The 25,208-nt window shown below is 63.7% G+C and overlaps 1 protein-coding gene across 1 annotated transcript; it reads right to left on the bottom strand.

Moving 5' to 3' along the window:
- Window positions 1-695: 695 nt before the first annotated feature.
- On the bottom strand, window positions 696-25,190 carry USP53 (ubiquitin specific peptidase 53). Its single transcript, XM_028519538.2, has 15 exons — window positions 24,943-25,190; window positions 23,198-23,290; window positions 21,358-21,492; window positions 19,571-19,684; window positions 19,404-19,486; window positions 17,904-18,009; window positions 17,095-17,241; window positions 16,140-16,289; window positions 14,861-15,023; window positions 14,247-14,399; window positions 12,494-12,616; window positions 10,621-11,356; window positions 9,497-9,573; window positions 2,714-2,810; window positions 696-1,804 (listed from the first exon to the last, which is right to left on the bottom strand). The coding sequence occupies exons 1-15, from the start codon at window positions 25,111-25,113 to the stop codon at window positions 820-822; spliced, it is 3,333 nt and encodes a 1,110-aa protein (XP_028375339.2). The 5' UTR covers window positions 25,114-25,190; the 3' UTR covers window positions 696-819.
- Between the last annotated feature and the right edge of the window lie 18 nt (window positions 25,191-25,208).

Here is a 25,208-nt window from a genome sequence, read left to right as displayed (position 1 = left end):
GTTGCGGGTTCCAGGCGGAAACCCAACAGCGGCCGACCCGACGGCAGGGCCGGGCTCCAGGCACATGCAGGGCAGCGGTTGGCCCTGCACACTGGGCACCGGCCGCCCGCGGTAGACCAGGCCTGAGAGAAAACCGTGCATGTGTCACGTAGAACCAGAAAACGGACGTGACAGGTAAACGGACCAGAGCACTCGGACCGCCCACAGCGCACCTGGCGGAGGTGCTGTGTGGTGGACTCTCAGGACGTCGCGGCCTCGTGCTGCTGCCCGGGCGTCCCTGAGACAGGCGTCCTGGGAGCAAAACCAGTGCCTTCGGCTCAGAGCTCGAGACGGGAATTTAAAGACTTCCTTATCGTTCAGGCCTCTCCCCCCAGACGTGACCGGCTCCACGGGCTGAGGTTTTCTAAGGCGCTCGGCCGTGCAGGCCGACAGCCCCACGCCAGGAAGCAGCGGCCGGTGTTCTCCAGCCCCGCTCTGACCGTGCCCCGTGCACGCCCCCGGCCTGCCCCCCCGTGGCGTCTTCCCACCTGCGCGCACAGGTGCTGGTTTGTCTAGTCCTCAGGGGCTACAACCCACAGGGTACAGCAGGGGTGACTTCCATTCTCCCTCTACTGCGGCCGGCAGCAGGTGGCCGGGCGCACCCCGGCGTTCCGTCTCTCCGGGCACGCCAAGACTGCGCAAGGGAGCTTCTAGAACACCCAGAGAATCATCCAAGTGCTTCCAGGATGCTCCGAAACGGCCACGGTGTGTGCTGCCTTCCCCGCTGGGTTTGGTCAGTGCGTTCCCGTGCCGTGCCGCCCTTAGGGCCCAAGGGCATCCTCACGGGTCTCCAACGGCGGGGCGGCCCAGGTCCACCTCTCTGCTGGGCGGAGCAGTGCGCCCCGGGCCTCCTCCTCCTCCGGGAGCCGCGGCAGCCTCGCTGCAGGAGCCCGTGCGCTCCGGGAGGCACAGCCGGGGCCGCTGGTGGTACTTCAGTCGGTAGGTGTCCGTCATGCAGCTGTCCACCGAGAAGTAGGTGGTCAGTGACACCGGCTCGCTCGGGCAGGCGGGGCCGGCAGCCACTCCTGGTTGGCACCGTGCAGGGACAGGGGGCCCCGCGTTGGCGTGGGCACCCCCGGCCGCAGGGCTGCACGGGCGGCCCCACGCTGCACCCACAGGCCCCGCGGGTCTGCCGTCCCTCGTGCACGTCCGAGCGTCGGGGCCCGGCTCCGGGGCCAGGCCCGCACTGGGCCGCGGGGGACCGGGAGGACAGGCTCTGCGTGGTGCTGCCTCGGGGAGTCTGGCCTCGTCTCTCCCCAATGGCGGCGGCGACACGCTGGGGACTACACGCTTTTTTGGCGGCAGAGGAGGCGGTGGGTTCTGGTGGAGGAGCTTCGTCGCCGGAGCAGCGTCAGGCCTGCAGGCGGCCAGGACCCCGTGGGCGGGGCCTTCTGAGGGACAGGACCCCCAGGGACATGGCACCGCGGGGCAGGGCTGCGGCGCGCCGGGCAGCGGGGCGAGGGGTGCAGGGTCCGCCTTCAGCCCAGCAGCGGTCCTCCCGGGTGGGCTGGCGGCGTCCCCCCTCCTCCGCCTGGACGCAGGAAGGTCGTCCGTGTGGTCCGTGTGGGGGAGGAGGCCCGTGTCCTCGGGGCCCCCTGTGCGCGGCTGCCCCGCGCTCGAGCCGTGGCCGTACCGCTGCTGCTGCTGCTGCTGCTGCTGCTGCTCCTCCTCCGGGCGGGGAGTGCGCTCCCGGGCCACGCGGGCCTTGCGGGTCTGCGGGCTGGACCAAGGGGGCAGCTTGCCGCTGGCGTCCCGCACCGGTGACCTGGAATGTGGGGGCAAACGGGCTGTGACACGCAAACACACGAAACCACAGGCAAGGCAAACGTTTGTCCTCCAACTTCACCCCCAACACGGCCCACGCGGTTTCTGCAACACGGCAGAAACGGGAGACAGTTGAAACCAGGTCCGCCCCGCACCCTCTGCCCCCAGAACCCTTCTCCTGGCAGAGCACCTGGACGCTCACCAGGAGCACCTGTCGTTCCGGAACCGACGTCCCGGGGACTGGAGGAGTGTGGCTAGAAACCGATTTCAGCCCACACACCCTGAAGTTCCACCTACGTGGGACGCCCTGTGGCACAGACTCAGGACGGTGTCACAGGCAAACACCTCCACGCCCTGACACGCTCCCCGACGCACACGCACACAGTGAGGTGCAGTCGGAGGGCCCTTTCCTCCCGACACACGAGGACAGCCGGTTTTGACAAGTTCAGTCGCTCGAGACTGCCCCTGCTCAGGCAGTAACGGACTCGGACACTGAAGACAAACAGCATCGCACTGCGGGTTGTTTCCCCTCCGACCACCGTCACCGTGCGGCGAGCTGCACGGCCCCGCTCAGGGCGGGGCGGAGGGAGGGGGGCTCTGCTGCTGCGGGCCAGGGCTCCGTGCCAGCGCCGGCTCTGCTGCTGCGGGCGAGCCACCTGATCTGAGCCCCAGTTTCCTCGTTCTGGAAAACGCCGTCCGCTCCCTAGAACCCCGTGGGGCCCCTGGGCCTGCCCCCTGCGGGGGGCCCGGGGACACAGGCACCCGGACACCTCCGCCCCACTGCTGGCTCAGCCCCACCGCTCGGAGGGGCGGCGGGTGTCTTCGCCTTTCTGCCAGACGCGGAGTTCCCCCAGGACACGCGTCTGAGAGAGAAGATTTCAGTGTTTCCGATGGTCCCCTCCAGTGCTACCTTTTCCCCGGAGGGTTTCTCATCTGCGGGGGCGGCTCTGGGTCGCCCTCCGGAGAGTCGCAGCCCACCTCCAAGTTCCCGAATTCTCTTCGAAAGCCTGCGGGAGGAAGCGGGAACACGAAATCACTCCAGTTCTTCCAGTTAACAAACAAAAACTAATTCCGCAAGGCTCGGCTCGAACAAAACCTCTTCTTTGAGGCTTCATACAGAACGAAGGGCTGTTTCCCCGGTTTGTCACCGCTCGAAAGTGCCCACAGTGCTGGAATGACACTGTCCCTGCAGGTGGTGGGACCTGGCCCTGTCTGCGCGGGTCCCCCTGTGGGGAGGCAGAAGGGGTGGGGGCCCTGGGCTGTGGTCTGCAGTCACCGCCGATGGGCGGGGGGGCGCTCGAAGGAAGCCCCTCAACCCCTCCCCCCTCCAGCATCCCCACGTGAGAACGAGACGGCGGCCCCGGTCCCACCCGCCCCCAGGAAGGCGAGAAGTGTCACCTGAACCGAAACCAGTGGGCGCACCAGCGTGAGGGGCAGGAGAAGTGCCTAAGCTCCACCCCGGACACCGCTTCCACTCAAACAGACAGCAGCCCCGTGGACTCAGGCTTGGTGGCCGGGCAGAAATTCCCCGAAACGAGAGCCGTGAACGTCCGACCCCAGGGAACAGCCGGCTGTGTTTACCGCCAGCGATGAGGCCCCAGCCTTCAGGTGAGAGTAAGGATTTCGGGAAACTTGTGCCCGCCACCACAAGTTCTGCAGCCCCCCCAGAACAGGAACACTTCTGCCAGTGTCTGTGCGGACACTAACAAATGTGGTTAGAAAAAAAACACACAAAGTGCTCACGACTGACCGCACCAGGATGTCATAAAACCAGGCGTGGCCAGAGTCATCCTTTAAACGGACAAATAAGTTTTTAGAATGTTAGGTCTGGATGCCGAGTGCAGCGAATGTCAGGAGACACAACTGTGATGACGACAGGTCTCTGAGGCCGTGAGTATTTCCAACAGCACCGTGGTCTGCGGTCAGGAGGGCTGCAAACCCCCGGTCTTGCAGACAGAAGGCCAGCTGTCTCTCCAGAACCCGCAGGGGCCTCTGGGAGACCACCCCCTTTCCTGTCCTTTCTGGTCCCCAGGAGGGCAGGTGGCGGAGCACTGCACACACTGGGTGGTGACAGCAGCCTCGGGGAGCCCTTGCTGTGGCCCCGCCCGGACGGAGGCCCCCGCGCCAGAGCCACTACCCCCCGAGGTCACAGGCAGCATTCCCGTCCGTCCGACGAGGCGAGGCCCCTGGCTCGAACGCCAGGCACAGGCACGTGGTGCACCCCCGAGTGCCGATGCCCGCAGGGGACAGCGGCGTCCACGGCGTGAGCCTGCACTGCCGGGCGGCGGCCCCCGCCCTGCCCGATGCCGACGCCGACGTCCTCTGAGCCCCCGGTGTCAGACCGCCTGGCCGTCCCCTGGTGTTCCCGCGCGACCAGACCGAGGGACTGACCGAAGGAAACACCGCCTGAGGGTCTAGGGCAGCGACTTAGCCCCAACAGCAGCAGCAGCAGGGAACTCGACCACAGACGCCCGTTCCAGCCCGACCGGACCCTCCGGCGTGTTTTTAAGAGCCGCCCCGCCACTCCAACTCCAGGGGGGTCACAGCTGGCCGAAACACCTGCGTGTCACCCGACCAAGGAGGCCCGTGTTTGCTTTCGGCCGGGCTCTGCCGGCCGGGTCTGGGAGCGCTCCCCAGGGCAGACCTGGGTAACACACACAGGGTGACACCGTGTGTGCACCGCGGCTCACACCGCGAGGACCACAGCTGGAGGCGGTGGCGGCACAAGGGCTCCGCGCTGTCCCAGACGTGCTCGCTCCCACCCCTCTCAGCGGCTGCGGAGTCGGAGCTCCCAGCTGCCCCGCAGGTCCGGCTGCCCTGCGGCTCCCCCAGGGCTGGGGCTGCCTCAGCCCCCGGCGCACAGGAGACGTTCCGGGAGAGTCTGCAGAGCGGAAAAGCAACTGCAGGAGACACGTGCTCTCTTCCTTCCTGACGCCACCCCCACCCGGCCCACCCCGCTCCCAGCCCAGGCTCCCGGGACCAGGGGGATGTGAGGGGAGACCCGCTCTCCCCAACCTCCCCGCCCGCCCCAAGTCTCCTGGGGCCGCTCTAACCGACCTCGCCCTCGAGGGGCGCCCGTCCCCGAGTCTCGGCTGCCGGTGAGCCTGACATGCGGCCCGAGGCCTGAAAACCAGGCCCCTCTCTGGACAGTTACTGTTTGGTTTAAGAAAAAAAAAATAGTACTGTCAGAAAGAACCTCAATAATGTTTCCTCTTCACTGAAAAGTGTAAATTTACGTTTCATTATACTTTTCCACCCACTCTGATTTCAACTTCAGAATGTTCACTTTACCTTTCACTTACTCATTAATTCCAAGTTTACCGCACTCACAAACTCCATGATCACAAAATACTAATCCTCCAGCGTGCGTCACTTTTGTGAGGGCGTCCACCCAGCGGCCAGCAGGGGGCAGCAGCGGCCCGGCCGCGACCTCTGCAATGCCAGTACCGCCGTGGCAGGCAGGCAGGCAGGCAGGCAGGCGACCGGGCGGCCTGACTTCAGAATTCCAGCTCCCTTAAAAATAGACCTGCTATTTTCCCCTCTGCTGACACAGACACCCGCGCGTCTCTGCGGGGAACTCTGGCTCCAGGCTCTCTGCAAACCTAACACAGGCCGACGTGAACACCTGGCACGGAGCTACCGCAACCTCAAACCAAGAAGCTTTGGTTAATAGTCGTGACAATTTGGTTCTGTACATGAGAACACCCAGAGCCCAACAGTCGAGAAATCAAGCTTCCTCTGAAACGGCGGCCTGGGTTTGAAGCAACCTTTGTGTGGCAACGACACCAAGCAGCTGGTGGGGGCCGGGGCACCCGACCTGGGCGGCACGGGGGGCACAGCGGGACACCGGGCCTCAGTTACGGGGGGGGGGGGGGGGGCCCCCACACAGTCCAGAGCCGGGCCGTGACCGGCGGTCCGATTCATGACAGTGAGACGCTTCAACAAAATCTGAGCACCTCAGAAAACCACAGAACGGTCACTGGGAGATACTTCTGGCTGCACTCTCCACACACGAAAAGGAGCAGACGCCTTAATAACGCCCCGAGGTCACCGAACTCGGGGGAGATACAGGGTGACAAGGCAGGAATCAGGAACTTCTGTCCTCACTGGAACTGGAACTTGAAGGAAACACAAATCACGCTATTTGGCTACAAATTAACTTTCACTACTGAGAGTGTGTGGCTTTGAAACACACACAGATAAACACCCAGGTGGCGCTGGGCCACAGAACAGAGAAGAAACTGGGAGTAAATACACCAGCTCTCAATAGCCCGAGCGACTCGGAGAGCGTCAACTCAGTGTGCCAAGGAGCAAACCCACCGTCCAAAGCACCTCTTTCTCCAGACACACTTTACAATGTGTTTGTTTTAGGGGAATGCACTCTGCAGTTTGAAAAAATTCGTGGAGACAATCGTCACTTAGGCATGTGTGCAAACTCCCCCAACAGCGATTTCTCACTCACGGACCCCAGGAGCCGCCGACCCTGATGGCGGTGAGTCTGTTTCACCTCGCAAAGGGGGGGCTGGACTTCTCTGCAGGGCGGGTTCCAGGGCGTTAACAGGCTTCTGAGCACCGATGAGGCTCCGTCCCTCTCCTCACCTCCAGGCCCGGGTCCCCAGCCGGCACTGCCCTGCCCCCCCCCCCCCCCCCCCCCCGGGACCTGAGGCCGCACAAGCACAGGCACCACGGCCGGGGGCGGGGGTCTCTGGGAGCCCCAACAACCCCTCCATGATGTGCCGTGTGAGATCCCCACTGCCATCGGCAGGGGACCTCGGCCTCTAGGGGGCAGGCCACCGGGGCTGAAGGGCTCCTCCAGTGTCCCCGGAACCCCCACGGGGGAGGGGCCTGCCGCTCCTCCACCTGTCCCTGCTCAGCCTGTCTCTCCCCCTCCTCTCCCCCTCCTCCCTCTCCCCCCAGAGCCCGGCTCCTCAGCCAGCACCCGACCCCACACCTCACACCTGCGCCTCCTCCGCACCCCGGGGTCCCGCATGTGAGACCCACTCCCGAGTCCCTTTCCTCCCCGGTCACAGCTGCCCGGCTCGTCACCGCAGGGGTCCGCACTGACCCTGCTGACCCGCTTCTTCTCTTCTATTTCCTTTCTGCTCAGCCGCAGAGAACTGTTCATTCTAAAGTGACCCCACGGAGGTCAGAGGGGCTGAAGACGGAGGCCAGCGCAGAGAAAGCCGGCGCGCCCGTCACGCAGTCGCACCCGCGCTGAGCGTCCGCCCCGTCTCCGGGCGGCGAGCGTCTATCCGACAGTCCGGCGCCGACAACCCGGGCTTCTCCTTGGAAGCCCTCCACTCGCCCCCCAACTCCTGCCGCGGCCGCCAGCGCCCCCTGGCGGGGCTCCCGCTGCCTCACTGCCCAGCAGCCCCCAAACCAGACCGGCCCGGCCCACTCCCGACTCTGCCTTCCTGAGACACTCCTTCGCTGGGGAGCCCCCATCTCCTGCCTCCCCCCACCCCCGGCACCATGAACCCCCTCCCGTGCCTTCTGGGCCTCCCCAGCCACTCCTCCCGCCCCAGCGAGGCTCCTCCCCTCCATCCCGGGCTCACCGCTCTCCCCACACACCCCACGGTTGGCCCTTCCCGTCTCTGCCCTGAAACCTCCAGTTCCCTGAGTGAGGCACTGTGTGTCCCTGTCATTCAGTCCCCACACGCACGGGTGACTTCCCAACCCACCCTCTCTCCTGAAGGCTCGACCTCTGCTGCCGACTGCCCGGTGAGCCCACCGACCAGGCCGGGGAGGGGGCACGCAGCCTTGGAGCAGGCGGTGACAGAGGCAGAGACCAGAGAACCACGGCCGGCTCCAGTGGCTGCCGGCGGTGAATAAATGGTTTCAGCAGACGGGGTTTCGCGGTGAGTGAAATTGGCCCACAGACAACCCCAGGGAGACACCACTCCCCACCCATCGGGGCGGCGGTGATCAAGAAGGACCAGGCGCCTGCGTGTCGGGGGAAGTGGGGAGGCTGCCCCCTCCCACACCAGGTGCTGCAGGTGGGACCCAAAACTGGCGCAGCTGCTGGGACAGGCGGCTGCTGAAGAAGTCCCCACGGGGACCTCAGGGTGCAGCCCCTGCGCCCGGGTCCAGTCTCTGAAGAGCTGGCGCGGGCTCCCAGACGGTGGCCCGCCCAGTCCTCACGGCCCAGGGTGGACGCCCCCGGCCGTGCAGCCACAGACGGACGGTGGGCGAGGCAGGCACCCGTCGTGCTGCGGGGACGGCAGCCCGGACCAGGGACGAGGTTGGGCACAGGCTCAGGCTGGAGACGCGGCGCTCAGTGAGGGGAGCCGGCTGCTGCCACTTTTCCGAAGAGGCCCCAGGAGCAGCGGCATCCAGAGACGGCAGTGGGAGGTGGGGGCGGGGCTGGGGGAGGGGTGGGGCAGCGAGTGTCCCAGGGGACAGAGCTCCGGTGCGAGAACAGGGAGGCTCTGGAGGCGGCAGCGGTGACGGTGCCCACGACGGTCACTCACAGCCGATCGGCAAGGCCTTGGCGCTCCCTCCGTGGGAACCCTCCCTGCCACACTCTCCCGCCACGCTCTCCAACCGCGGAGCCCGGGAGCCAGGTGTCCCTGCTCTCAGGAAGCCAGCCCTGGTTTGTGAGAGGTCTTGGGCCTGCGGTGGCCGTCCAGCTCGCCAACGCACACCGAGGCCCCTGCCAGCACCCCCGCCCTCGAGGCTTCCTGTAGCGCGTCCGACCAGACTCCCACCAGACTCTCAACCAGGCGAGACTGCTCACGGGAAAGGAAGGTCATTTCCTCAATAGCGGTGTTTCCTTCTGATACTGCTGCGCCCTCTGAGGGAAGAGAATAACTCAACACTTGACCACCCCAAAGTCTGCAACCCGAACAACAGTCTCCACAAAAGCCATAAGGATGATGAAGACTGAAAAACAAACTTTAAAACTTTTCACGGCATTTTTATTTTGAAAGATTAAATCTCTTCTAATCCTCTGAATTCTGACCTCTCAGCACTGCCCGTGACTTCAGCCTCTGACCCCTCGCTCACGGTGCCCGCGACCCCTCTCCCCGGGGCCCCGAGGGCCCTGCTGCACTCTGCACGCGCTCAGACGCCGCCTGGCCTCCGCTGCTGGCTGCTGTCCCTTGCCAGCTTGTCCCCGGTGGCAACGCCGCACCGTCTGCTACTATCCCCACACTGAACATCCCGCAGGCCGCTCACCAGGGCTGCTCCCTGCCCTTAACCTCGGGGCAGCCGTAGGGCCTCCCTCTCGCCGTGGGGCTCCTGCAGGCCGGCCCCTCCCTCACCCTCCTCGACCCCCACCACAGCTGGCCTGGCCCAGAGACTGGCCTCCCCGCCTGCTCCGCACGACCGAAGAGGCGTCTGTGCCCATGGAGCGCCCCCAGCTGGGGCCTGCGCAGTGACCAGGAGGACACAGCGTGCTGACCTCCGCTGGACGCACATCTGGGACGAGAAGCATCATGAACGACGAACAGGCGCATGTCTGGACCCTGAGGTTTTGGGGTCGGAGCCACCGTCGGCCCCGTGACCCCCCCCCACCCCTCCCTGAAAGAGCCCCCCCGCCCTCCCCGGAGCCCCAGGCACAAGCGGTCCCTGCTCCTGCCCCCCCCCCCCGACTCCCAGACCTTCCGTCCCAGGGCCGCTCGCGGCGGCGTCACCTGCATCCCCACACCTTCCTCTTGCAGCCTGGAGGACCGTGTATTTACTGAGACTTTACCTTCCAAGGGGCTTTTACTCTGGCGGGGGGACGAGGTCACATGCTCTGCATTTTGGTTGCTTCTCTTTCTCTGGTCACTAAAAAACAGAACAAGACACAGGCCAGACACATCACCACCAGGATGTTGGACCATCACGAACACCACGTGCTGCTCCAGGGGCTGAGTGCCCGTTGCTGAGCAGCGCACTGTGGCGCTGAGCAGTGGCTGCCGTCCCTCCCCAAAAGGCTAAGGTGTGGGGGTCAGTCGGCCTACCCAGTAACCCCAGTCCAAACCCCCGGTTAGAGAGTCCTGAGCGCCCACCTGCCCCAGGCCGTCCCATCCCGAAAGGCTCAGGAACTTACCTGCCCAAGGAAAGTTCCTCTGACTGTTTTAGCGAAACACGAGCGGCTGATTTTTGCAAATCCGGCTTTTTAATGATGAAGGGGGTAAAACGGCTAGTCTCGAATCGAGATGTTTTAGACTCATTAAGAGCAGAAGTAGCAGCTGCACTGGCCTAAGACGCCAGCCTCTTCCAGGCTGCGAGCACGTGTCTAGTCTAGCTAGGGTCACGTGTCCGGGGTCACGTGTCCGGGGTCACGAGTCTGGGGTCACGCAGGGGGCGCACTGCACTGCTTGCAGCGATGCGGCGTGCTCAGGGGTGAGTGAGCACACGGCTCGCACACCCGCGGAAGGAAGGGCGAGTCTTCCGTGGACCTGGGCCGGGCCGGTGGGAAGCCGCGCTGACCCACTGACCCACCGACCCGGGTCGCTAAGTCCGAGGCCGGACGGCGAGCACCAGGCAGACCGAAGGACGGAACCACCAGCTTGATACCCGGGGGGCGACCCGCTGGCCTCGGTGCTGCGAACCCCGGAGCACTCGCCCGCCGCTCCCAGGGCCAGCCCGGCGGCCTGCTGCTGCCACACTGCAAGTGCCCCCCCACCACACAGCTGGGGTTTTGGGAATCAGGAAACAACTATTAAAAATGGAAGCCTGAGATACCAAATAACCTGCACTATCCCGGGTCTCCTGCCCCTGAGCTCAAGCTCCTCCTACGACACCCGGCCGCAAGCTTGGAAAGCCACCCCAGATAATAATTAACGAGAGCGCCTGTGGGGTGTGTGTGTGGGGGGGGGTGCGTATTACCTGGGGGAGGCCGTGCCCGCCGGGCCGCTGGGCTCCAGCCCGCTCCCGCCGCCCTCGGAGCCCGGGGAGTCCGGGTGGGCGGACCCGTTGCTGATGTGGTCGCTGCTCTCGTAGCCGGACTCGGCCCTCTGCCCTGGCCCGGCGTCACCCAGGGGCCCCATCTCCCCGAGGCCCCTGCCTCTCCCGGTGGCGCCGGCCGCACCGCACTCCGGGGAGCCCCTGCTCCCTGTCTCCAGCCGCGGGTCGTCCTCGTAGATGGTGGTCAGGCACTGGGGCTGCGGGTCCTCGCCGGCCCACCCGTGGGAGCCCGGGTCCCGGCTGCACGCGGGCTTGGTGCTGGCTCCCGGTTTCTGTCGCGGGCTGCGCTGCCTCCTGTCACGCTCGCTGAAAACGCTGTCCACGTTCAAGGTCTCTCTCAGCGGTTTCCAGCCCCGGCCCCGGCTCCTGCCGCTGCCGCTACAGCCGCTTCCTCTGTCCCGGGAGTCCTGGCTGCTGTCCGTGTCGTACCCGGTGGCGCCCTCGCCCCGGGCCTTGCCGGCCGCCTTCGGTCCTGCGGCCGGGGCCTGGGGCTGACCGGAGCTCGGCGTCTGCGTGTCAGCGCGACTCAGCGCGGCGGGCTGGCCCGGCTTCTTCCCTGGCCTGTGGGGCGGGCGTGGGCTGCCACCACCCTGCCTGACGCCCTTCGGGGCGGGAGGTGACCCGGGCTTGATCGGGGGGAGGTCTTCGTCGAGCAGACCTTCAAAGAGCAGTAAGTCAACAAAGACACGCGTGAGCCGGGCTCCAGAGCCGGGCGGGCCCCAGCCAACCACCTCCTTAGCGCTGGGAAGAAGCGTGAGGCAGTGAAGGGGTGAGTAGCAACGGTAAGTGCTGAGATTACAGCACAGCGCGCTGAGATGGAGCAGTGCCTCCCGAGTCCCAGGCTCAATGAGAGGCGTTTATAAAAGAAGGCTTATATACTGATTTTTTAAAAAGTGATCTGTAAAGTAGATCACAGGATAGTTTTTTAAAAAAAAAAAAAAACAGTATTCCATTGCACTCATTAATGACAGTGATCAATGTAAAGATAAAAACATTTTCTATCTCTTTTGCTGGTGGAACTTCAAAGGCCTGCTAAAGCAAATCCCTGTTGAGCGCATGAGGAAAAACCACCCAGTCACTACGTGGGTGCAGATGGGTCTGGGTGTCAGGAGGGCAATGGAGCCTCGGAGTTCAAGTTCAAAGCAGACCTGCCCTGACCCAGCAGCTCCCCTGAGAGATCCCATGCCACGGACACACCCACACACGACGTGCACCAGGTCCACTGTGGAAGGGGCCGCTGCCGCGGGAACCTTACGTCAACACCTCCAGCTCCAGCCCCAGCCCCAGCCCCAGCCCCAGCCCCCGTTCAACTCTGGTCGGTCCAGGAGGAGCAGTGCGGGAGCCCACAGAGGGGACGGGCTCGCGGCAGCCAGGACGCCGGGGGTGGACGGGGGACCCGAGGGGGGTCAGGGGTCCAGGGAAACCGGCTCCCAGCTCCCACCCCCGCCTGTGCCACCTTCCTCGCTGGTCGGATGCACCAAGCGAGAGAACTGGAGCTGATGTTATTTACAAAGTAAATAAAGCAACTTTGATCAACTTTCAATTAAAAACTTAAAACAGCAAAATGAAGGCAAGTGTTCCAGACTAGAATTCAATGAGAATAAGGAAAAACTTACATTTATGGATTTAATAGGGGTATTAGTGAAATCATATTAAAATGCATAATATATGAGCAAATACATGCAATAAATAGACTTAAAATGATGTTAAACTGAATTAAAGCCATAAACTTAGTTTCCACGTCAGAGACTTCCCACAGCCCCTTTCCCGCGGAAGCTGCACGCCCCTCGCTCACCTCTGGGCCGGCCGGCGTCCCTCCGCTGCGAGGCGAGCAGGCCCCTCTGCTCCAGGGCCCTCCGCGCGCACTCCCTGGAGATGTCCTTCATCCTCTCCCGCGGATCGCTGTGGCTCAGCCGGGCTGGGAAAGGGAAGCCAGTCTCACAGTCAGTCACAGAGCAGGCCGTTTCCTAACTGCTCAGTGCAGACACAAACTGAACTGGATGACATATTTTTTAAGACGCCACATTCTACCAACAAAATGCACACGAAGGCACACAACAGACTCGTTTTTCTGTGTAACTACAGAAGGCAGTGTGGGTCACCCTGACCCCGGGGACGCACAGCATCTCCTGAAACTGCCTGTGAGGCATCGAGCACGCCTCTGGAAGGGAAACGAGACCCTCCCCGGGAGCACGAGGAGCCGCGGGGAAGGGAGGCCCGCCCCAGTCCTCGCTCGCTCCGCCCCGCAGCCAGCGCAGTTCCTTGCCATTGCGGGTCAGGAAACACACGTTAAAAACTCGCCCACGCCCGCGTTCCCATAGCCTGGCATGTAGAGGTCAAGCGGTCTGGTTCCACAGTTTGTGTTCTCCAAGGTTCCTGGGCTTAGAGCTAGGTCTCTCTCCAGAAAGACAGAGGGCGGCCTGACCCAGCAACGTTCCACCAGGTGCCCCAGGAACTTGAACACGTGCAGCACCTGAGTGCTTACTTGGTCGGGGGCACTGACCTCGTCCTATAGGCTGCCACATTAAAAAGCGACCACAGCCACCACGGCATTCGCTGCCCGGAGTGCATGCCCTGTCCTGACCCACAGGTGCCCAGGCCACGTGGCAGAGTGTACCTTCCCGGTCACCTCACATAGTAAGGTGGCACCTGCTCAGGTAGTCCTTGGTGCCAGGAATCCCGGTATACAAATGGAGGCACCTGGCTTCTTAAAAAGTCAATTTGGAGTAAAAACGGTAGGTTATTACTATTATTACTTTTTCATAAATCAGAATTACATCTATTTTTGGAAGAAATGGAACACCTTCTGCTGGGCCACAGAACCGAGTGATCGGCTCGTTTGCCGCGAGGTGACAAAGGGCGACGGGCACAGCTCCGTGGACAGGGTCACAGCGTTTCCGGCGCGCCTCCGTCAGTGACTGTTAATCCCGAACCTTACCGCCCGGGACGTGCGATCCCATGAACACAGTAAAAAGCTGCTTATGAAATCACCCCGGACCCCCACCTGAGGGGAGCTCAGCGTGCTTCCGAACTGCAACTGCACCCCACGCTGTGGGGTGCCCCCCGCCCTCCCTCAGGCTCGGCTGGGGAGAGCGGACGGGGCGGGAGGGCAGCAACGGGGGTGGGGGGCGCCGAGGGGAAAGGAGGCCCCCCCCCTTGTGGGCGACTCTGGACGGCCAGCGCACTCGCTGACGCCAGTTTCCCTTGGGCGCGGCAGCCCCATCACTGAGTCCTGCTGGTCCCCTGCGTGCTGGCAAGGACACCCTGAGGGAGAGACCACGGCGTTCTGGGGACAGTCCCCATGGCCTGCAGCCTGCAAGGCTTGGAGCGCGAGGCGGCACACCTGGAACCCTGGGCGAGTCACACCGCCCCGATGAAACCACGGTCTCAGGCGCTCGAGTGGACCAAGAGGCTCAGTCCTGCCGCCGGCCTGTCCGTCTCCTCGTGTCCCTGCCAGGCCGCAGGCCCAGTGTGTGGGCGGGGGGGAGGGGGAGGAGGGGAGGGCCCGGCTCCCAGGGACACCATGAAGGCACGATCCACGCAGGTACCTGGGCCTCTGCCGCCGCTGGTCTGAAGGTGGCTCCGGCCACACGAGGAGATGCCATCTGCCTGCAATTTCTGATTTTCTCTCTGTCTGGCCTGCTCCCCAAGTCCGTTTTCTTTCAAATTATCTGACTTGTAAATTGAAGGCTTCTCACACCCTTAAAAAGAAAACACGAAAATGCATCATCCCTTTCTTCTCCTGGAGAGGAGAGGTTTGAATCATCTTTTCAGACATGTCTAATGCTGGAGACAAAATCACTTAAGAACCTCGCGGCCTGACACCTCCCGAGGGTTCCTGCGTCACCCCCGGGGCCGGCTGCTGGGCGCTTCCCCTGAACTGGCTCCCTGTGGCTCTCCACATGCACGGCCGGAAAAGCCGGCAGCCCGTGGCCCCTCTGAGCTCGCGTGGCCACAGTCGGGCGTGGCTCCTGCAGGCCCCTCCGGGGCCACGGATGAGGAAAGATCACAAAGGTTAACTGGAGACCGGAGTTTCCTGAGAGCCATCCTCCACTACATTCTGAAACTTCTCTGGGCGTGCGTTTTGTGCTCGGTAGATCGGCACCCTGGTGTGACTGTGACGGCAGGAAAACACCAAAGTTAAAAAAAAAACACGACTTACCCGCGTCCTCCGCAGCGGGCCCGTGCGGGGGCCAGCTGACCACCTGCCGGAGCGCGTCCTCGGTGGACACGGCTGTGCCCTCGGGGTTGGCGTAGAAGAGCAGCAGCGGCTGGAAGTGGCAGCGCAGGCACTTGGAGACCACGTCCTTCCACCGGGCGCCGACCTGCGGGGCCGCGGCGGGGAGGGAGGGAGCCCGTCGGTGCCCGGCCGGCGCGCTGCACATGAGCGAGGGCAGAGGCCGGCTGGGTCCGCACGTAAAAACTCACAAAGACACTCAGAGGCCGGCAGGTCAGCTGCCCACTGCATGATACGACTGACTGTTGTATTTAGTAACTAATCTAAATAAAAACCCTTTAAACGTCGACAGGCAAAATCACACGCTCTCGGCTGTCGAGACTTAGGTTCGTGAATTTTAGAAGCTTGGCACACGCGTGTTCCCACGGACTTCGACAAGGACTCTGAGGCAGCTCAGTGGGAAAGTGTAAAAGCTGCTTCGACGAACCATGTTGGAGCAAAGGGGTGAAGAAGAAACTGGGAGACGACCCCCCGGGGCGCCCGAGAACTGGCCCAGAAGGAGCCCGCGACAGCCACGGTGCCTGCGGAGGGAGCAGAGAGAGAGCCTGGCTCCCCGGGGGGGGGGGGGGGACACTTTCCGCGGTGGGACCTCACACAAGCCAGAGACCGAAGTCATAAAATCCTTGCTCCATGAAACACGCCACTGGGAAATGAGACGGCAAAGCCGCGTGCACCTAACAAAGGCCTGGTGGGCAGAATGCAGGATTCCCACGGCCCCTGGGGAAGAGCACCCAGTTTGAAAAAGGGGTGAACAGGCGAACAGACTTCACCGAGGGGACGCTGAGGTCGGCCGGCAAGCCCAGGAAAGCTGCCCTGACCGTCGCTAATCTTAAGGGGAACGCCGGGGAGACCCCAGAGTCCCAGCACAACGCTGGGCCCCTGGGGGCTGAGGAGCGCCACCCCGGGGTGCCGCTGGGACAGAGCCGCTGCCTGGAGGGACGGAGGGACGGAGACCAGTGTGGGCGCATGGCCGGGAACCCGCCCCTCGTGTGTGGCCGCCTTTCTGGCCGTCTGCCCAGCCGCGCCAGCCAGCGTGGCCTCGCTGAGCTCCGATCCTAGGTTCCGCCCCCCTCTGACGTACGTGTGCGTTCACTGTGTCGTCACGTCGCTGTTCCGTGACACCACCGCTGTGTCACTTACTCCCACAGGGAAAACCCACGCGGCCACCCCGGCCCGCGGCAGGGCCGCCCGCCCGCCCGCTCACCTCCTTCACGGTGGCGTCGTCGAAGAACACCCACTTGGCGCTCCTGGTGTGGAAGGCGAAGGCGCAGTAGTGCCGGCTGGCGTAGCAGATCACGCCGACCAGGTCGAGCTCGCTGCTCCGGGCGTGCTCATCCGTGACCCTGTAGAAGAGCTGTTGGAAAGTGACAGCGTTGCTGAAGGAGGGGGTAGCGGCCGTTCAGTGCCCCCCGCCTGACCCCCCACAGAGGCGTCTCCCGGGCGCCGGCCCACCCCCGTGCTCCACTGGGAGAGGACGCCGCCCCGGCCACCGCGGTGTCCGCAGTCACTGCTTCGAGTTGTCCCCGGGACACGCGCACGAGCTCGCTGAATTTGGTCCCGCAACTCGGTGGCTCCGGCCGCGCAGAGCTCCCACGTGACAGGCGTGAGCTCACATGTGACAGACGTGAGCTCACATGTGACAGACCTGTGAGCTCACACGTGACAGACGTGAGGTCACACGTCACATAAGTGAACTCACACGTTAGACGTGAGCTCACAATGGGAGACAAATCACAGTCATTTTCTGATAACTCTCGACTGAATTGCACAGATCTGAGCTACACTAATCGTACCACCTAAACCTCCCTACGAGTTTACCTGTAACACAGACCAATCCGAAATATGTTAACAAGCCGACAAGAGGTGGGCGGTGCAGACGGACTCCCCACCTGCAGCCCTGCCGGCTGCCACCTGCGTGCGCACCATGTGGCCGCCACGCCGGGGTGACGGGAGCCGCCCGGGCCGACCCCAGCCCAGCCCAGCGCAGCCCGAGGGGCCTCCCAGCGAGCCCGGCTGGGCCGGCTCCACCCCAGTCACGTGTGAACACCGTCTCCTCAGAGAGCAAGCTCAGTCCTGAGGACCCCGGGGCGGTGTCGCCCCCGCAGGCGCCCCAGGGAGACCCGGGGACGGAAGCGCAGGGAGCGGCAGGGGCGAGGTACCCCGGGGAGGTGCAGGCGCGTGGCCAGGCTCCGCACGACGTCCTCCGTGAGGTCCGAGTGCTCCGAGTCCCAGACCAGGCCGATGGTGACGATCTCGGGGCAGTTCATGAGGACGCGGCGGATCTTTATCTTCTGGCCACAGTTACTCTGAGGGGAAACGCGGGAGGCAAGTCTGGACGCGAATGAAACGCACGTTCCACAGGCAGCGCCTTGTCCCGTTGCAATGCGCAGTGACGGTCTTCACGTGCACGGGAGACTTCCGTCCTCGGCACGTGAAGACGCACTTCTAACGGACAATCTCTCTTATTTACCGATTCAACTGCAAGTTTGTTTTAAGTCAAAGTGCCTTTCTTTGGCGTTTTTGTATATCTGTTAAAACAAGAATTCAGCCTAGAAAAATCAGATATAGAACCCTTGAAATCATTAATGATAGTGCATCAGAAAAGAACGATACCATTTGTAGAGTTTCCCGAAAAAAGGCAAAATTAACTTTGTCTTTGGTCAAATGGTAAAATGTCAGAATTTAACAAACGAACTCGCACCGCCTTAATCCCTCCGCGGCGTCAGGAGCCTTAAACCCTCCGCGGCGTCAGGGGCCTTAAACCCTCCGCGGCGTCAGGAGGTGTTAACGAAAGTGCCGAGCGGACAGCTCGCACGGCACAGCCGCCTGGGGGAACGCGGCAGAGGCGAGCCCTCTGCCTGCGTGGGTCCCATGCGCGGGTCACCGGTGTCTGCGCCACCACCTCCGGGGCCGTGCGAGCCGCACGCAGGGCAGACCGAGGTCCGAGCGGGACGGGCGCGGGACTTACGGGGCACTTCCTGTAGTCGCCGGCCGTGTGGGCCGCCTGCAGCAGCTCCGCGAACAGCTCGGGCCGGCAGCGCTCCTGCCGGGCCAGCGTCCTCTCCACCTCGTGGCTGCGGAAGGAAACACGGTCCAGACCCCACCCGGGCACCCAGGGGCGGTCTGAGGGGTCGTGCACGGACAACGCGACGCAGTCGATAGAGCTGGGGTCACTCGTCTCTACCTTGAACCATGATCGTGTGTAAAAAAATCAACAACAAACTTCCATCAAGGAAAAACCATGAAATCGGGCAGGCGTATGATGAGACATCAGGTCAGGAACACAAAGCCCCACCCCTGTTGGGAGCTGCATGGATGCGGTGCACGGTGCTCTGCCCACAGGCCTTTCCGCGTCAGATTGTTCTCTTGTGTTGTTACTTAGGGAACCGGAGTGTGACCTTGGGCCCGACCAGACCAGCGGACCGCAGGAAAGGCCCCGCTCTAGCCCCCGCTCCCAGAGGCAGTGGCCTCCCTCGGCTGGGAGAAGAGAAGGGCCCCCGCTGGCGAACAGGAGCCGGGCCGGGCCGTCACCCCTGTCGGCACGCCGACCCCTTCACCGGGGTCTCCAGGGTGTGAGTGCCGAGTTTCACTCAACACCCCCCACCGGAGGCCACCTCTTACATACCAGGGTCCTGAGTATCTTTTTACCTTATTTACTTGTTTAAGAGAGGGGGATGGAGGGAGGAAGAGAAATGTCAGCATGAGAAACAAATACCACTGGCTGCCCCTCGTGCGTGCCCTGCCTGGGGACCAAACCCACAACCCAGGTGTGTGCCCGGACCGGGGATCCCACTGGTGACGTTTGGCTCTGTCGACGACACTCAGCTGCCCTCACTAGTTTCCGCTCCGGGGTACCGGCTCTCCCTCCGTGTGTGAGGGCCCCAGAGCGGGCCGCACACCCGGTTCCTTGGTTCCGACTGTGCACAGCACTGGACCGCGAGGGGACGAGCCCTGGCGCCGGCGCACTCCACAGGGCGCGAGAAAGCCCCGAGGCTGGCGGGCTCGCTCGCCCGGCCGCCACCACCCGAGTGGGGGTAGCCAGGCAGACGCTGCAGGTAAAGGGAGCCAGGCCTGGATCTCCACGTCCATGGCTCTAGTTGCCACACCAGATCGCGCCCTCACTGAACCTATTTCTTCACCGACAAAAGGGCGTCTTTGTTGAGGGTCAAGTGACAGTTTATGCAAAGCCTGGGACACAGTGAGCGTCCAAGAACTGGTGCTCAGTGCCTGTGAGCGTGAACACATGGAAGTGTGGACTCACATCCTGTGCACACCCCCAGGTGCCACACGTGTGTCTGCCGCACTCGTACACCCCCCAGCTGAGGCAGACACACCTGCACTTCTGGAGTGGCCGTTGGTCAGCCCCCCCCCCCCCCACCGACAGCAGACATGCACGCAGGCCCCGGCTCACAGGACAAACGCGCGGCGGGCTGAGAGGTGCACTGGGCTGTGGGCAGAGGGGCCTTACCACAGGGCCGTCGTGGAGATGTACCGCACGAACTCCGTGAAGGGCAGAGGGTCCGAGGAGGCCCCGCAGCTGCGGCACACGCACTGCGGCGGAAACAGGCGCTTACTTCCCGGGCCACGGGCACCGGCGCAGCACCCCGGGGGCGGGCGGGCGGGCGGGCCGCTCACCTGCTCGTACAGGGTCATGGCGAACTTCTGGTGCGTGACGCAGCACTTGGAGGTGCACAGGTCGGCGTCCCCGCCCGGCACGATGTGGGAGTGGATCCGCTCCAGGATGTTCTCCTGGTTCGGGAACCGGCGGCCAGTGAGTCGGGAGCCCGGCAGGCAGAGGACACTTCCAAACACAGCCCCGCAAGCTAAAACCCTCCCGGAGGTCCCCGGCGCCTGGGATTAGGGGCGCCCTCCGTATCACCAGCTTTCCTGCTTCATCGGCCCTTCGAATCTTGTTCATTGAACAAGCTTGTTCACCGGTTGTGGCATTAGCTTTTAGAAATTAGCAAAAGAAACACTATAATGTAATGTATGGTTTTAATAACGATTTTTTAATCCCTTTAAAAATCAACCATGGTGGCTGACATTTAGGACTTAATAGTAGAAAACCCAGTTCCTATGCTCCCAGCATTCTCACGGTGCTAGAAGCTGTTAGTGTAAAGAAAAAGCCCCCCCCCTTGGATCGCGTGGATAATCTACATAACGTGCACCAGCTACGGATGATCAATACCAGTGGTAACACCTGCTCTAACCGCCCAATGCAAAGAGCGTGCCCTGCAACAGCTTTCACGTGAAAGCTCAGATCTTAGTACAGACCAATTAGAGGCATTTATCTCCTTGCAAAGCAACTCTCCGTTCTATGGCAGCTGAGACGCTGGCTCCTTCTAACCGCCCCGCCCCCCACCCGCGATCCTCCGCCCCAGGACGAGCGAGGACGCGCAGCGATTTCAGCCTGGAGAGTCTGGAACCATCCACCCTGCACCATCACTGCGTTCCTCGGAAGCGGAGTGAACTGTTCACTTCAGTGTTGTGCCCAATGCGCTTGCTGACCCTTGAAGCGCTGGGTCAGTTTTAAAGCGGAGAAGTGTGAGAAGCCACTTCGAGACTGTGGGTGCCGTTCCGGACGCTTTACCCAGCACGGGGAGGGCGGCCCACGCCTGCCGCAGGGATGGTGAGGTGCCCACGAGGACCCACCAGGAGGCACACGCCGGGGAACCCTACGGAACTCCGAGGGCCGGAGGCTGTCCTCGTGCGCCCCCCCGCGGGCACCCGCAGGCCGAGCCCGCGCCGCTGACCAGGTCTGAGACGCTGCGCCTCGTTCCGCACGGGAGCAAAGACTGCAAACCCGGCGGAGCCGTCTCCCTGGGAGGGAGGGCGCGGGCCAAAGGTCAGACGGAGTCTGGACACGAGTCCCAGAGCCCCCTCCCCGGGAGCCAGCATCCTGTGAAGGTGGGAACACAGCAGGGGGGGGGGGGGCCGGAGGGCCTCTTGGCTGGAGGCCCAGCTGGGGCCAGTGGGGACAGGAGGACGGTCAGACGGGGAACCCGCACGGGGCTCAGGGGAGGGACCGGCAGAATGTGCCGGCCAGAGGCAAGACTGCGGAAGAGCCGGCTGCATCTCCAGCGCAGCGGCACCTGCGCCACTGAAACGTTTCCCGGTCTGCCGCGTGTGCGCTTGCGCCGGCGCGGTAAGGGTGGGGGCGGGGCAGGACACCAGCGTAAGTGATACTGTTTAACGGAATAAAGCTTTTCACTCCCATAAATACACTTTAAAGCATTCTGGTAGCCTACCATTCAGTAAAACTTGGCACAGCTCGGAGGTCCGCGAGCGCAAGGGCCACGGCCCCGCCCCCACACCCGCGCAGCAGTCTGACCCTCCTCCCTGCGCATCACCGGGGGTTCAGGCTCAGACCGCGCCCCGCTCCCCGCAGACGCCCACGGAGGGCTGCCCGCGCCCGTGCTTACGAAGCACTCGGCCGCGTCGTCCATGAGGCCCAGCTGGAACCTGTGCTCGTCCCGGAAGCTCTCGGCCAGGGCGCGCCGCACGTTGTCCGACGGCAGGGCCTTCTCGCGGCTGTGCTGGAACTGCGCGAACATCACCTGCGAACCCACGGGCACGTGCGTGAGCTCCGCGCCGGCAGCGGCAGGAGCGCGTCCACAATCTCACCGCCCCAGGGCGACAGAAACCACCACCTTCGCAGACCAACCCCCGCCCCGCCTGTCGCCCTAAAACTCCACACTCAGGCCGCGCGCCGAGACGGCCGGCCCGGCCTCTGCAGCAGAGGTCGCACCCGAGCAGCGCTGTCCCCTGGGCAGGCCGGAGGTGAGGCCTGCTTTTAACCGTCCCCAGCGGGCTCTGACGCAGGTCCGGGGACCTTCTGAGATAAGCTGCTTTGAATGTAAAAGGGGGCCATGGGAATTAAAATTAGGTTACCCGAAAATAAACATCTGGTCACAGGAAAGTCAGTAGGAACTCGGCAGTCCCAGCACGCGTTGATAAAATCTCTGCCCAACAACGTGCAGGAGTGGCCGGCACAGACCGGACTCCCTGCTCCGCCCGCCTTCCGGCCTCTTCGTTCCCAGCCCCGGAGGCGGAGCGCGGGCCCCACCGCTGGCCGAGTTCCCCCCGCAGGCCCTGGGCTGCACTCCACCCCACCCCAACGTCCCCCACCACTCGGGACAGGGCTTAGAAGCCCTGTGACCCAGGCTCTGGTTCCAGCTCTTTATTCCTCCACCACGAAGAGCCCCGACACTCGGTTCCTAAAACTAAGCCCAGAGCATGGGCCTGCCCTGTGGGGGAGGGCAGCCGCCCGGCCCCACGGGGAGTCCCCGGGGACAGTGCGCGGGGACCTGGGCTCATCTGGGGGCAGCTCACTGTTGTCCAGTGGCTGCCGGTCTGCCTGCCCGCCAGGACCTCGGGCCAGCCTGGCTTCCTCACCAGACAGCACCACCGCTAGGGTGACCGCGGGATGGATGGAGCCGGGTGGGGGCTCCAGCACCTTTTCTAGGACGCTCCCCTCACGCCTGCAGCCCTGGGGCCGCCGCCCTGTGACAGGGGGGGGGGGGGGGGGGGGACCACACGCAGGGACCCGGCTGGCCCCGCTTATGGGAAGAGCAGGAAGAGCGTGAAGAGCATGGGGGCCCTGCAGACGCATCCCAACCACCAGGACGCGCCTCACCTGAGCCCCGCGCCCTGTATCCGTCTCACTCACCGGCCGCAGGGGCTGGTTTCCCAGGCCGCAGCACCCCACGCCCACCTGAGCCCCCCCCCACCCCCGCCCAGACGCTCCGCCCACACGGTCACCCGTCCCGCCCATAATGTCAAAGTCACTCTCAGTGAGGCGTCCCCGCTCCCCGGCGGGCTCTTCTCTCGCAGCCATCAGCATCTGACGCCCTCGCTACCTTTCTCACTCACGGTCTCCTCCCCCAGGAGGGCGTGAGCGCCGGGAGTCGGGTTGGCACCAGTTTCCTTCACTGCTGTTTCCTCAGTGCCCAGGAGCCAGCAGTAGCTCAAAAACCGGTTGTTGAATAATTTCAAATTAATACAAAAGCTAATGTTCCTAACAACTGTGTGCCATCTAGACACTAACTGTCCTTCTATGAAAGTGAAAAATGAAAGCATGAACCCGAAGAAGCCACACGTTACGAGTTCATCCTTAAAACTGTAAGTCACTCGACGATGAACTTCCATGACACACAGGACGGTCGACTGTGTCCCGTAAATCAAACACGCCCTCAGGCGGGACCACACCCCTGCGGGAACCCCTGCGGGGAGGCACCCCGGACCCGGGCGGGGCGCGGTTACCTTCAGCGCACAGAAGATGCAGGCCTCCCCCTGGCAGACGTGCCCGGTCAGCACGCGCAGGCTCCGCCGGAAGATGTCCAGCTGCCACAGCACCTGGGGCACAGCAGGTGCGGGGAGAGACAAAGGGACGGGACGGTGAGACCCTGCTCTCGGGGACGAGACACCGAGATACCGACATGTCCTTCCAGCCGCTGGGGACTAACAACTCCGCCCACCCCGTGGACGTGAGCGGACGCGCACGGCCGGAGAGCAGCCACAGCAGCAGCAGCAGGGCCCACGCGGCCGCTCACAGCAAGGGCGCCTCCAGCCAATGATGGGGGCGTGACTCCTGCCGACTCACACGAGAACTCGGGGCAAACGTGCGTGCAGCAAGACACACACACTCCTCGGGCAAGGACGCCCCGGGGGGCGGGGACCTGGGGAGCCGACTGGAGGGCTTGGCGGGGGCACGGGACAGGCAGTGACTGTGGCCCTGGGGACGAGCCGGAATTCGGAGAGGAAACACCACGGCAGTTGCAGCCGGGGTGCAGTCAGCAGGGGGTGAGCAAGGGGCCAGGGGGAGCCAAGGCCGACGGTTCCCGGAGAAGAGGGGGCTGGGGCTGCCCTCGCGGCAGCAGGGGAGGGGCAGCCTGAGGGACCACCGGAACAGCAGGAACCACAAAGCAGCACACCAAGCAGTGGCTCCCAGGCCCCGGGCGGGCGAGGGTCCTGGGTCACTCAATGAGCATCGTCCTGCATGCCTCGTCGCAGCACCAGATGCAGGGGGAGAGCCAGGGGAGACGCCGTGCACGCGTCCACCCGTGAACGCGCATCCACACCCTCCCAGCGCAACGGCTTCTCGTCCCTCGGACAGAGGGCGACCGGGAGCGCACGCCCGAGTCCGCGGCCTGGGCGCCCGGCGGTGCTCGCTTCACCGGTGAGCTCGCCCGCCCGCCGACACTCGTCTCCCCGCCCCAGGTCTCCCTCCGCGGGGAGAACCGCGCTGGAACACCCGTGTGAACGGGTGTGTCTGGGACAAACTCTCTAAGGTGTGCTCTAGGGTCGACAGAACACCCCCAGGGTTGTACGTCCTCCTCGTCCTGAGCGGTGGTCGGGAGGACACGGGCCCCACGGAACCTGGGGCCGGCGTGAGCAGCGCTGCGTCAGACGCGGGAGAGGACGCGCCCCTGAGACAGAACGCGGGGCGGACGCTCGCTCGTCACGGGGGCTCCCACGGGGGCTGCAGCAGCGCGGACTGACCCCCGCCGTGAGGACACAGGGGCTGCGGGGGCTGCGGGGGCTCGGGCTCAGCTCCGCGGGGCGGGGGGAGGGAGGCGGGAGGGAGTGCCCAGGCCAGACACCGCCTTCTCCTTTCACCCGAGCGTGCTGCTGCTCAGGCTGTCTGCGGGGAGCCCCCCACCCCCCTTTGTTAAAAAGTGTGTGCGGGGCGGGGGTAGATTAGCCGATTCAAAACAAGATTATTTTATGTTTTACAAACAATGTCAGTGTCCTAAGTAATCATTATAAGTCAAACGGTATTTTTACGTCATACTAATATATGATTCTGTTGGGAAAAAACAATTCCATCGGCTCTGATAACCGAACGCCCGGCATTTTCGCACCGTTACAAGTGACCCTAAAGACTCCTTCCCGTCGACGATGACTTTATCCCTGACGGACGGACGCGGGGAAGCAGCACGGGGAGGCCCCCCCCCCCCCGCCCCACTAAACAGCACCTGGCGAACGTGCGACAGACACGGCCTCACCTGCACGGCGCTGTTGAGGAAGCAGCTGTTCTGCCCCGGCTCGTTCAGCAGGCCTTTGGTGGGCGCCAGGGACAGCACGCTGCCCGGCTGGTACGTGCTCGCCAGGTTGCCGCTGGGCTTCCGCAGGAACCGCACCCACGCCATGCCCGCGCGCCGCGGCGGCGTCCGCATGAAGGGGAGCCCGCCGCTCTAGACCCACGTGCCGTCTCCCGGGAAACGGAGGGCGTCCGGGCCTGCCCACTCAGACTCCCCGCGGCCCATCACAA

The sequence above is a fragment of the Phyllostomus discolor genome, chromosome 8 (assembly GCF_004126475.2).
Source record: "Phyllostomus discolor isolate MPI-MPIP mPhyDis1 chromosome 8, mPhyDis1.pri.v3, whole genome shotgun sequence".
Taxonomy (NCBI): Eukaryota; Metazoa; Chordata; class Mammalia; order Chiroptera; family Phyllostomidae; genus Phyllostomus; species Phyllostomus discolor.
This window is presented reverse-complemented; position numbering and strand designations above follow the sequence as displayed.